This window comes from Gymnoscopelus braueri (genome assembly GCF_963280865.1).
Source record: "Gymnoscopelus braueri genome assembly, chromosome: 17".
NCBI classification, from domain to species: Eukaryota; Metazoa; Chordata; class Actinopteri; order Myctophiformes; family Myctophidae; genus Gymnoscopelus; species Gymnoscopelus braueri.
In genome coordinates this window covers 47,915,764-47,929,085 of record NC_137617.1, presented here as the reverse complement: position 1 = coordinate 47,929,085, position 13,322 = coordinate 47,915,764, and the positions used below count along the sequence as shown (strand labels likewise).

The 13,322-nt window shown below is 38.5% G+C and overlaps 1 protein-coding gene across 1 annotated transcript in view; it reads right to left on the bottom strand.

Annotated features, from left to right (window-relative positions):
- Positions 1-11,483, bottom strand: part of LOC308105203 (uncharacterized protein) — a gene marked incomplete at its 3' end in the record, with an annotated part of 438,556 nt that extends 427,073 nt beyond the window's left edge. Inside the window, exons 1-10 of the mRNA XM_080455838.1 lie at positions 11,410-11,483; positions 10,655-10,708; positions 9,694-10,398; positions 7,185-7,877; positions 5,698-5,816; positions 2,676-3,206; positions 1,846-1,924; positions 1,228-1,334; positions 558-612; positions 53-220 (exon numbers count right to left, since the gene is read on the bottom strand). Coding sequence (XP_080311964.1) covers positions 53-220; positions 558-612; positions 1,228-1,334; positions 1,846-1,924; positions 2,676-3,206; positions 5,698-5,816; positions 7,185-7,877; positions 9,694-10,398; positions 10,655-10,688 — 2,491 coding nt within the window. The 5' untranslated portion in view covers positions 10,689-10,708; positions 11,410-11,483. The remainder of the gene's footprint in view (positions 1-52; positions 221-557; positions 613-1,227; positions 1,335-1,845; positions 1,925-2,675; positions 3,207-5,697; positions 5,817-7,184; positions 7,878-9,693; positions 10,399-10,654; positions 10,709-11,409) is intronic.
- Positions 11,484-13,322: the final 1,839 nt, after the last annotated feature.

Genomic DNA, 13,322 nt, shown 5'->3' with positions numbered 1-13,322 from the left:
TGATGCAGAGACAATAAGCACCGACATGGATCACATTGATAAACTAACTCACCACTCTCGTAGGGAGTGTATTCCACGCCGTAGGTTCCATCCCCATGGTCGGTGATGAAGGCGTCCGTGCTACTGCCTGAGGGGTTGCTGATCAGGGTCTGGATGTGGTCACCACCCTTCAGAACTAGGGCATCCACAGTGAAGACGGTGAAGGCCTCGCAGAACACGCCTGTTGCACAGGCCAGGAAATGCACAGAACATGATAACAAGAAATAGAACAGGTACACTATTCATTTAACTGCATTGTAAAAAACGGACCCATTTTGTGGCATTTAACAAACACTCTTATTGAGAGTAACGTACAAGAAATGTCTAAGCATCAACTTATAGGTCCCGGAAAATACAAGTAACTGATATCATAATCACACCTTGAGTGCTGAGGCAAGACCAGATATGTGGGGAAAAAGGCCAAGAAGAAGTCAGAGTTTTTTCCTTTTACAGTTTAAATTAATCTAAGTTAAAGTTGAAGTGGCACACAGGGACACAAACAGAACCTCTGTCCTCACCTCTGCTCTCCACTCCAGGTCCAAACACATGGACTCCACTGGCATCGACGGCAGGCTCCACATACAGCAGGACACATGAAGTTAATTTCATCCATTAAAACTAATACATTCACCTTAACAAACGTAAGAAGGACTTCAGATGTTGTTACAGCAGACAGTGGGAGCCAATAGTTATTCAGTTATTCAGCTACAGTTTAGACCAGTGTTTCCCATTGGTCGAGAACAATATTTTCCCCAATGGCCCTTTTTGTGGGTCACAGAATCATTTTTATGGGTCATAAATATGTGTTTATTTTAATGTTTCGCGCACACACACACACACACACACACACACACACACACACACACACACACACACACACACACACACACACACACACACACACACACACACACACACAGAAATGTGTTGTGAGCTTGTAGAACGGCTATTTAATTTGTTTTTAAAATAGGGCTTAATTTGATAATTCATAATGTATGTCCCGGGGAGACATCAAATGTATCTTTTGGGTCTTGTGCTGAAAGGTATGGGAACCCCTGGTTTAGACACATAAAATCTAAATATGAAAATTATACAAAAGGCCACTCAAACCTATCAGACATCAACATTTATCCACATACTGTAAAGTGCTTCTAATAAAGTAAAGTACTGTCAGATCATGTGACATACCTTGTGAGTCACTGGTTTTCCCGATGGCCTGATAACCTTGGCGTCGACCTTGTCCTGACCTCCAGTTCCCTTCATCTTCACATCCTGGTCTCTGCCTACAGTCATCTCTACAGAGAAAGAGGGAGGGAGGGGGCTGCTTAAAAATAATGATAAGATAATGAGACAATCTAGAGTAAAAACTCAGGTCTCAGAGGAGGGGCTGTGGACAGTTCAGAAACCAACCTACCAGTGACATCATCGTTAGGCAGGTTATTATTTTAAATGCGTTTATTAACGCAAGTACAATATCTTCCATTATAGCATGCTAACTTTCCAGGAATAGAAAGCCTGCAGTTTCTATTAGCTTGGATTCCCCATCGATGATGTCACTGGTAGGTGGGTTTCTGAACTGTCCACAGCCCTCCTCTGAGACACAGAGTGAGTGGACACAAATGGTAACTTATTATAATGAGCATTAGTGAGGAGCAATTATATGAAGATAGATTGAAATGGGTGAAGTCATCCTTTAAGTAACACTGTTTTCATTTAAATGTTAAACTCTATTCCTCCAGTACAGTAAGTATGTTAAAATAAATAATGTAATAATAGTGTGAATGATATTAGAAACAAGAAACTAACCTGCAACCTGCATTACACCTTCATTACTGAATCCACCAGGGAGGCTTGCTAGTAATGCTGTTACACTGGACACATCCCTCTGTATGTAGAACAAAGAAGACATTAACATGTTACAATCACACCATAAATGTTATTATTACTTATTAACTATCATCTGTACAATCGATATGCATTAGGTCTGGATTATGGAAGCTTTGTCCATGATAAAATCAACAATAAATACATTTAGAGGGAATGATCAATAGTCTGTCATGAACCAGAGGTGTTGGAAATATACATTGATTGTACGAGTTGTCCGTTATTATAAATGTTATTGGAAAGAAGAAGAGTGTGTAAAGTCAGTCTCTTTGGCTATCAAAAGTGTAGCTTTTGTCCCAAAGGACTGTCAATTCTCAATGAACAGCTCCCTATGTAGCTTGACCTAATGAATACATGTCAATATTATGTGAGCATAATAACTTCCTTAGAAAGTTCTACTGTATATCTGAGATAGATGAGTGTTGACAAACCCTCAGACAGGTCATTAGTATTGAGTGTCTGTGTCACTACAAACTACAACTGACTCTCTCATCTCCTTTCTCTTCTTTCATTCTTCTTCTTGTCGGTTCTATTCTAAGTCAATGTATTTTATATTGTTTTTATACTATCTTTTCTTATCTTTGTACTCTTATCTGTACCTATCTTGTGTTTTGCACTTACAGCTGTTGCTGCTACAACAGCTGAATTTCCCCCACAGGGATTAATACATTATCATTATCATTCTTCAGCGGTAAATGTTTTCTTTTTTTCTTTCTTTCAAACAGTGTCATGTGTCTTGTGTCATGTCCCACCTTGAAGTGTCCTGTGTCTCTGACAGAGCTGTCTTCTCTTGAGAGTGAAGGTTCAAAGTGTCCTCTGTTCCTCGTCACCATGTCTTCTGTTTTCTCCATCAGCTCTGTCACTTCTGAAATGTCCCACTCGGTACCATCTAGAACATGGTACCTGTAGGCACATTTCTCCAGGATCCACCTCAGAGGTTCTCCTTCAGACTCTATGTACTCCTCAACACGTCTCCCTCCCAGCCACCATCCCCTCATGAACAGAACCAGAGTGTGACTCCAGACTCTGTCCCCCAGCAGCTCCATGTGTTCCTCCACTGATCTCCTGTCAGCTTCAGAGAAACTGAACCCGACATCAACAGTCACCAACACAGCGTGGGGTCCAGGAGAACACAGAGTCACACCGTGTAGAAGGACGTCTTTGGTCTTCTGTGATGGAGGTGTAGTCAACCAGTCTGGACAGATCACCACACTCACATTTCTTCCTTTCTTCTTCTTCTGTTGTCTGACACATTGTGTCAGTTTAGTCTGGGTTTTAAACTCCTGGAATATGAGGTTTAATGTATGTTAGCCATAAAATGCAAAACCTTCATTCTATACTGTCCTCAATGAAGACTTCCCTCTCATCTTTGTCAGAGAATAATTCACTGAATGTATTATTCTCCTTCACTTTGTCACAGTGTCACAGGAGCACTAGAAACTGTAGAAATGTATAGTTTTTCAATACTTTTTATTTCTACTCCACTACATCTCAGGGCAAATATTGCACTTCTTACTCCACTACAATTATTTGACTGTATTAATCACTAGTTACTTTGTAAGTTTAGGTGATTAATAACAAACATACATTAACTGATCAATTATGATATCATGTTATAGGTTAATCTATCCAGCAGCACAAGACAATAAAATCAGCCCCACCTACCAGCTGTAACATTACATTTATGAATACATGAATACACTATTAATTATAACATTTAAGTGATGAATATATTAATATATTACCAATTATAACATTAAAGTGATGAATACATTACTAATTATAACATTAAAGTGATGAATACATTAATATATTACCAATTATAACATTAAAGTGATGAATAAATTAATATATACTAATTATAACATTAAAGTGATGAATACATTAATATATTACTAATTAAAGTGATGAATACATTAAAGGTAGGGTAAGTGATTTGCTTTGGTTAAAATAAGTGTTAAATAGCTCTATATTCTGATAGTACTCATTGCTATAGAGTGTTTGTTCAGTAACAGGAGTCTCCTTGTCTCTCCACCTCTTTATTAAACAGATAATGCATTTTCGTTTCAGTTTCAGTTTCATTTCCAATTTTATCCAATCAGGACAGAGAACTCAATCAGGATACAGATTAAACAAGTGAAATTGGAAGTGATGACACTAAGAAATGAGCAGGCAAAATTGGAACTGGAACACTATACAAATTAAGCTTAAAAATGGGTACTTTCTGCTGATTGGCTGAGATTTTGACACCTACCGGAAAATGTATTTTCTGTTTATTAAAGAGCTTGAGAGACAGGGAGACTCCTGTTACTGAACAAACACTCTATAGCAATGATTACTATCAGAATATAGTGTTTTAACCTTTTAACAAAATACTTTTTGTTTTAACCAAAAAATATCACCTACCCTACCTTTAATATATTACTAATTATAACATTAAAGTGATGCATTCATGAATATATACTAATTATAACATTAAAGTGATGAATACATTAATATATACTAATTATAACATTAAAGTGACGAATACATTCATATATACTAATTATAACATTAAAGTGATGAATACATTCATATGTTACTAATGATAATCCAATAATATGATTGTAAATGGACCATTCTGCATAATGAGTACTTTTATTTTAGTTTGGTACAGTGACTATATTATTATGCCAATACTTTTCTTGGTCTTAAAGGGATAGTTCACCCAAAAAAAGTACTTTCTTTCTGTAGATTAGTCACCCCATGGAGACTTGAATTCATGGATATTTTTTAAAGTTTTTGTCTCATTCCTAAGACAATAATTTGATGACCAGCGGACCGGTAGGCAGCGGTTCCGGTAGGAGACACAAATGAGACTCTTTGTGTCTCCTACCGGAACCGCTGCCAGTCATCAAATTATTGTCTTAGGAATGAGACAAAAACAACACAATATCCATGAATTCAAGTCTCCATGGGGTGACTAATCTACAGAAAGAAAGTACTTTTGGGGTGAACTATCCCTTTAAGCCCTATTTTATACTTTGGCTATAGCTTTAGCAGATCTACAAGCTCAAAACATGTTGCTATGAGACAGGTTGTGAGCTTGTAGATCTGCTATTTTCAAACAATGCAAGAATAAATGGGGGGGGGGGGGGTATGAAAAATGATTAACCCATTAAGACCGGGAACGCACCTGTGTCATTTTTATATACAAGCTCATAGCGCAGCACTCGGTGCCGCGCTATGAGCTTGTAGATCTGCTATTTATTTATTTTTATTGTGAAGATTTGTGCAAATCTTTGACCATGTTTTAAGCGAACATTTGTAACTCAAATCTTTGTTTCTGGGGTTTTCTACAAATATCTTCTAAATCCTAACAGTTTTTTGAAAAAACTTCAACCCTTTTCATGTCAAGAACCCCCAAGATTATATGTATTTGGCCGCGGACCCCCATCTCAAAATACGTTGTTCCAGGGACCCCCCAGAAGCAAAGATTTGAGTTAAAAATGTCCGCTTAAAAAAAAATATATATATATATATATATTCAAAGATTTGCTAAAAAGTTCACGATTTTTCAAAAATAGCAGATCTACAAGTTCGTAGCGCGGCACGGGCCAAAGTAATCTAAAGTAACATAGATGATGCTTTCCCAGTCTTAAAGGGTTAAGACACCAGGGTGGAAGTGGTTAAACATTCATGACAGCAGATACTTTCACATTAACATCAGAAAACATTCATATTTGATCTCTTCACTGTTTACTTTCATTATAACATTCATATCATATTACTCACCTTCAATGGAGTTCGTGTAAACACACTGCGCTGCAGAATGAGATTTCCAGCTGAGTTCCTCTCATCCTGCTCTCCACCAACCAGCATCAATCTCACATCTGATAGACTCTGATGTTCTCCTGACACACACACACACACACACACACACACACACACACACACACACACACACACACACACACACACACACACACACACACACACACACACACACACACACACACACACACACACACACACACACAGTGGTGTAAAGCAGTGGTTCTCAAACGTTTTGGTTCCAAGGATCCCCACATGTATATATTTGGCCACAGACCCCCATCTGAGAATGTTTTGTGCCAGGGACCCCCAGAAGAGAAGATTTGTGTTAAAAAAAATCTAAATTATTCAAATATTTTCTAAAATGTAAAAAAATAGCAGATGTACAAGCTCACAGCGTGAAGTGACGCGCTGTGAGCTTGTATATCTGCTATTTTTGACAAGCTAACGTATAAAATATGGAACATTGCTTAGTGGGACCCCTGGAGGTCCCCGGACCCCACTTTGAGAACCACTGGTGTAAAGTAACTAAGTACATTTACTCAAGTGCTGTACTTACAGGAAGTACAGTTTTGAATTACTTTTACTTTACCTGAGTATTTCCAATTTCCAATACTTTTACTTCCACTCCACTACATCTCAGAGGTAAATATTGTACTTTTACTTCACTACAATTATTTATTTTACAGCTTTAGTTACTAGTTACTTTGTTCAAAAATAGCTGATCTACAAGCTCACAATGCGTCATGTTGTGACACGTTGTGATGCTTAACACTGATGTAAATGTTTAGGATTGGATTCAGAGATTGAGTTATATGAATTATTAATAACATTAATTAATTAACATTGAGAATACAAACTGAAAATCTATATACGTAATTGACAAAAAGTTTACATAAATAATAATGAGCAGCTGCTTTACTGGTGTTCAGTTATGATGCTTCTTCACTCAGTTCCTCTAATCTACATTAAGTTAGAATTTTAGTTTTTTATTTATTGCCCCTTTTTGCACTTTACTGTACTTTTTAAAATAACTAAAATAACTTTACTGTACTTTTTAAAATAACTTAAAAAATATATAATTGTTAGACATTTTAAAATAGTGGAAAATAGCCGATCTACAAGCTCACAATACGTCGTATTGAGACGCGTTGTGAGCTTGTAGATCGGCTATTTCACACTTTTGTGTTCATTTCATTAATTTACAAAAGAAAAACATAGAAATGTGAAACATGGAGATACCAGGTTTCTACCCGACAGCAAAAATATTACAGGGCTATATAAATCATGTCCTTCATCATCATCATCATCATCACAACCACCACAAGTGATGTATTATTCATATTATTGGTAATAATAATTTACCACCAGACAGACAGACAGACAGACAGACAGACAGACAGACAGACAGACAGACAGACAAACAAACAGACAGACAGATCGATCACCTTTAGAGCTAGCTTTCAGAGTGGTCAGTTTCCTGGTCAGTGTCTGGACATGTTCCTCTATGTTCCTCTTCCTCTCTGACATCTTCTCACAAACATCTCCATCAGCTTCACAGTGTCCACCTCTGTTTTCTGACACCATCTCATCTATCTTCTGCAGCAGCTGTGTGACCTGAGTGTCATCTCTCCTCTGGTTGTTGAAGACATGATATCTGTTCCCACATTTGTCAACAAGCCAGCGGAGGTCTTCTCCTTCGGCCTCAATGTGCTCCTCAATGCTTCTGTCTCCCAGACGGTCTCCATTGGTGAACAGTACCATAGAGTGACTCCAGAGACTCTGTGACAGAAGTGTCATGTGTTCCTCTACTGCTACTCTCTCTGCTTTGGTGAATGCTCTATTAAGAGGAACCGTCAGAAGAGCAGCATGTGGTCCAGGACGACAGAGACACACACTGTTCTGGATCTCCAGTTTGTCCATCTCTGAGGTGTCCTGTAGTGGACTGTTGTAGAACCAGCCTGGTGAGTCCACCACTGTCACCTGTCTCCCTGCTACTTTACCCTTTCTCACCTCACACTGCACTGACCTCTGACCTTCCTGACTAACTTTAAAACCACTTCCTGTCAGAATGGTGTTTCCTGCTGAACTCTTCCCAGAGTAACTCCTTCCCAACAACACAATCCTGAGGTCAGTCAGTCCTGTCAGAGAAAACAAGTCCTGTCACACAACAGTGAAAATAGCAGATCTACAATTTTATTTGCAGGTGAAATGTTATTGTTTAAACATGCTAACCCGAGTGTCCCTACTCTTTAACTGCCAGAGTAATAGTGTAATAGTGTTACGCTACTGCCAGCGAAAACGAGCGATTTTATCAACCTTTGAAAAATCATGGAATATTTTGTGTGAATGCTATCCACACGGTGATCCCCTCATTACACACACAGGGGTCTCGTAGAATGGGGGGGAAAAATGATCCGATAGCGGTAATCCGTTCCATAGTTGTGGCAAGTTGAAAATAGCATGTTTTGCCAAAAATATAGTGTAAAAAAAAAAGTACACAGCAGCCGAGATAGAGCATTTTTAAGCAATGAGTTAACCATGGAGTGAATGGAGCAGCACATCTTTGGATGGCGTTATCTCTGGTTCTGTGTGATATATATATATTTTCTTTTAACTCGTCCAAACTCGTCCATGGCAGGCTGGGCCATAGCAGAATTTGACGAATTAATTCGTCCATGGCAGACAATGAGTTAAAAAAAGTTAAACAAATTCCCCATTATAGTGAAAATAGCAGATCTACAAGCTCACAACGTGTTGCGTTGCACCGTGTTGTGAGGTTGTAGATCTGCTATTTTCACTCTATTTAAATGTTTTAAAAATAATAATAAAAAAGGAAGGGTTTTGGACATACAGCAACGATATGTTTAAAACATTGTATCTTTGTTCCACAACCACTAAACCACTTCAACACTATACTTAGTTGAGTGGAGTCCCCCAGGGGACTGTACTAGGCCTCAACCTGTTTTCACTCTATACTAAATATATTAACACAAAATAGCAGATCTACAACCTTACAACACGGTGCAACGTGACACGTTGTGAGCTTGTAGATCAGCTATTTCCCCAGAATAGGGATGCTAGGCTTCATGTGGTTAAGCTCTATATACTTCATCATCATAAGACAAATAGCAAAAATAGCAGATCTATAGCTTATAGATCAGCTATTTTCACTATTTTGGGGATTATAATCCTTTTTTTATAAGGAAACCCGGGTTAGCATGTTTAACTCATTAAGACCTGAGGCCGATTCTACAAATACCTTCTAAACCAGCAGTTCTCAAACCTTTTCATGTCAAGGACCCCTAATGATATGTATTTGGCTTCGGACCCCCATCTGAATTTGTTTTGTGCCAGGGACCCCCAGGAGAGAAGATTTGTGTTAAAGAATGTGTCAAACACGTTCAAGATTTTTCAAAAATGTTGAAAAATAGCAGATGTAAAAGCTCGCATCGCGGCACAAACCCTTTGATATATACTTGGCCGCGGACCCCCATCTGAAAATGTTTTGTGCCAGGGACCCCCAGAGGCAAAGATTTGAGTTACAAATGTTTGCTTTAAAAATTTACATATTCAAAGACATGCACACATTTTCAAGATTTTTCAAAAATAGCAGATCTACATGCTCATAGCGCAGCACTCGGTGCCGCGCTATGAGCTTGTAGATCTGCTATTTTTGAATGGCCAAAGCTAAGTGGTTAAAATGATTGTGACGCTATGTTAACTCATTTTGCTGGGGACCCCCTGGTAACCCCCCCCCCCCCCCACTGGACCACTGGTGGTCCCCGGACCACTGGTTGAGAACCACTGGCTTAAACAATAACATTTCACCATCAAATAAAATTAAAACAGAACACAATTTGTTTCTTTGTCAATACAATCTCCTCACATCAGAAAAATGCAATTTAGGTTACAAAATGTGTTAATTGTCACTTAAACAAAGTAAACAAAACATACCAATGTGTTTTGGAAGTCCAGTTGTTTGTTTCTGAGCGTCTGTCCTCCTTTGTTCTGCTCTTCTTCTGATGGTTCTCTCCTTCTCCTTCAGTTCCTCTGAGACGTGTTCTTCTGTCTCATAGTGACAACCATTACTAGTCACCATCTGATCTATCTTCTTCATCAGCTCTGTGACCTGACTTCTATCTCCTCTGCCACTAATGTTAAGAACATGGAAGCGACCTTCACATTTCTCAGTAAGATATCTTAATTGAGGGCTAGATCTAATGAGATCAGTGTTCATGTTGTTTCTATCTACAGTGAACACTATAATAGTGTGTTTCCACACTCTGTCACTGAGGAGAAATCTCACATGCTCCTCTGCTGACATCCCTGTTCCTACACATGGGTTGTCCAATCTGATCACTAGGACAAAGGCATGGGGTCCTAGAGGACACAGATTCACACTCTGTTGGATTTCTAACTGAGTCAGTTTAGGGGTCAGATCTAGGGGAAGATGAGGCATCCATCCTGGAGTGTCTACCACAGTGACCTGTCTGCCTGACACTTCCTCTTGTCTCATGACACTCTTAGATGTTAATCTGTTTGCTTTAAAAACATCTCTGCCCAGGATGATGTTTCCTACTGAACTCTTTCCACTGGGTTCACCTCCATGTCTTCCCCCGATCAGAACAATTCTCAGGTCTGAGGGGTCACTGTTCTTCCCTGGATGGAAACAGTCAAATAATACAAATACTATTATTATTGCCACACACACACACACACACACACACACACACACACACACACACACACACACACACACACACACACACACACACACACACACACACACACACACACACACACACACACACACACACACACATCTCCATCATTGAATCAAAAATGCTTCTATGAAAATAGTCCTACTTGACATTAAATGAATCACTTGCTTCATAATTCTATCATAATGTTTTACCTGCTGATGAGCTGCTGGTCTGAATCCCACTCATTGTAGCCAACTGCAAACACCCTAAATTAACATGATATTAATGTAAACCACCTACAGTATCATCATTACCTTTATTTAAACTCAGAGTACAATGAGGGACAATACAAATACAACACTCTACATTAATAGACTCACCAAGAAATAACAATATTTGTAAAGAAAGCATGAATCAGTAATGACAAGAAAATACTTTTAACACTCATTCCAGGCAGATGTATTAGATTATCAGATATCTTGTGTATGAAGTTGACACTTTGGCCTGAAGGTGGCACCAGAGACAAGGTGATGGTTAGTATTTATCATCCAGAGAACAGGAATGTGTTCAGTAGGTTTTATAGGAATACATCCATTCTTATATATAAGTGGACATTTTGACCATCCATATTTTTGGTCCAGAAAAACTATAGCTGTACAAATTGGCAATATCAACATTCCTGTCAGGCGCTGGATTGAGAGCTGTTATAGTTTATTTTATTTCATTTCATTAGTCTAATGTTGTGGAGACATAAAGTGATGGTGAGTCTGATGCTCCGGTACAGTTTGACACACTAGCAGAGAGAACAGTTCATAACTGGATGACTGTACAGTACAGTAAACTGTACATCCATCATTTACTATAATCTGATGTGTTTACCTATAAAAACACTTCTGTAACTTCATTTAATGACAATGTTTAGTAAGCTAAACAGATTAGTAAGCTTTGTGTCACTCAGAGTGTTTACCTTATTAAAGTGTTGAAGAAATGAGTCCAGACTGTAAACTTCACTCCTCCAGTGTCAACATGCACTGACAAGTGATTCCTGTCAATCAAGAGGAAAGTGTCCATCATTCATGTGATGTGGATCAAAGTACACATTCTAGTACACACATGTACAACTGATGACATCACAACATGTCATTGTTGATACTGAATAAGAGTTATATACATTATAATTCCTCTATATACATTTATCCTGTATCTATTTTATTTCATTACTTTCACACATGGTGGACATAATGTTTATATTATCTTATTACAGCATGTGGATCTCAGACTTCCATGTAACTATTCAACGTAGCTTGTCTATACTCAAGTACTGTATACTTAAGTACAGTGTTGAGGTATTTTTTTTTTACTTTACTGGAGTATTTCCAATTTTCAAAACTTTTACTTCTACTCCACTACAGCTCAGAGGCAAATATTGCACTTTTACTCCACTACAATTATTTGAAAACTTTACTTTGCAGATATACATTATTATATCATAAAACATACATTAACCACTTTAGCCTTATTTCATACATAGGATATTTGAAAATAGCCTATCTACAAGCTCACAACGCGTTGCATCGTGACGGGTTGTGAGCTTGTAGATCTGCTATTTTCAAACATTTTAGTGTTTTTACTTTTGGTACTTTAAGTACATTTTGATGCCAATACTTTTCTACTTTTACTCAAGTAACATTTTGAACACCTTTTACTTATAACAGAGAATTTCTACATTTCTACATTGTGGTTTTGTTACTTTTACTTAAGTAATATAATCTGAGTACTTCTTCCACTACTGATGATGACCACTGCTCACTCTTTTCTCCATGCACTGGTTTACAGACACAGACACATCTGAGAGTGTACAAATGGAACCAAATGGACCCGTTGGGTCCATTTGGTTCCATTTGTACACTCTCAGACAGACACATTGTCCTGTCACATATTTAATGTACATCTGACTGCAGATACATCCTCATACTGTACACAGGGCCGGCTGGATAGTCATTCATTAAACCATTTACAGATACTTTTTAACTGCCTTTTCTGACACTGAGTTTCTCACAATTACTGCTTTATATCTCAGAATGCTGACTTTCTCTCATTTATAATCAGTACCGGATTAGGTGCTTGTAGCATCTCATTATGTAATAACGGCTAATAATGTCATAAACTAAATGTAATAAAAAGCATAAACGGAAGGGTTAATCCGGCCCTGTTTACGCACGAGAAATGGGACTGGACAGATTTTATCATTTATTAAAAATATGGACTGAATAGTGGGGGGACACAGTGTCCTTTAATTAAACAGGTGCCGGCGCCAACCACCCACCCACCCACCCACCCACCCACACACACACACACACACACACACACACACACACACACACACACACACACACACACACACACACACACACACACACACACACACACACACACACACACACACACACACACACACACACACACACACCCCTTGCTGTCCAACAAAGAGCTGTAGAGAGCCCTGTGACCGAACAAACGCTCTGTAACAATGATTACTATCAGAACATAGTACTTTAACCCAGGGGTCTTCAACCTTTTCAGCCCAGGGACCCCCAAACTGATGGGGTGATGGAGCAGGGACCCCCTACCTCGTGGGGTAGGGGGGGCTACCACATATATCGTATATTTATTGATAAAATTGTGTTTTATATGTATAAACATGAAAAAAATGGTTGCCTGCTCCTATACGCACAGGTTGTCCCAGTAGTAGCCATGGTTCACATGACGCTCGTCTGTCACAAGCGTCATGGCGCTACTTGTTCCTGTTTTTTGAAAATGCTACATTTACAACCAGTACATCTACATAAACATTCAGATTTCAAATATAAAGTGCTGACC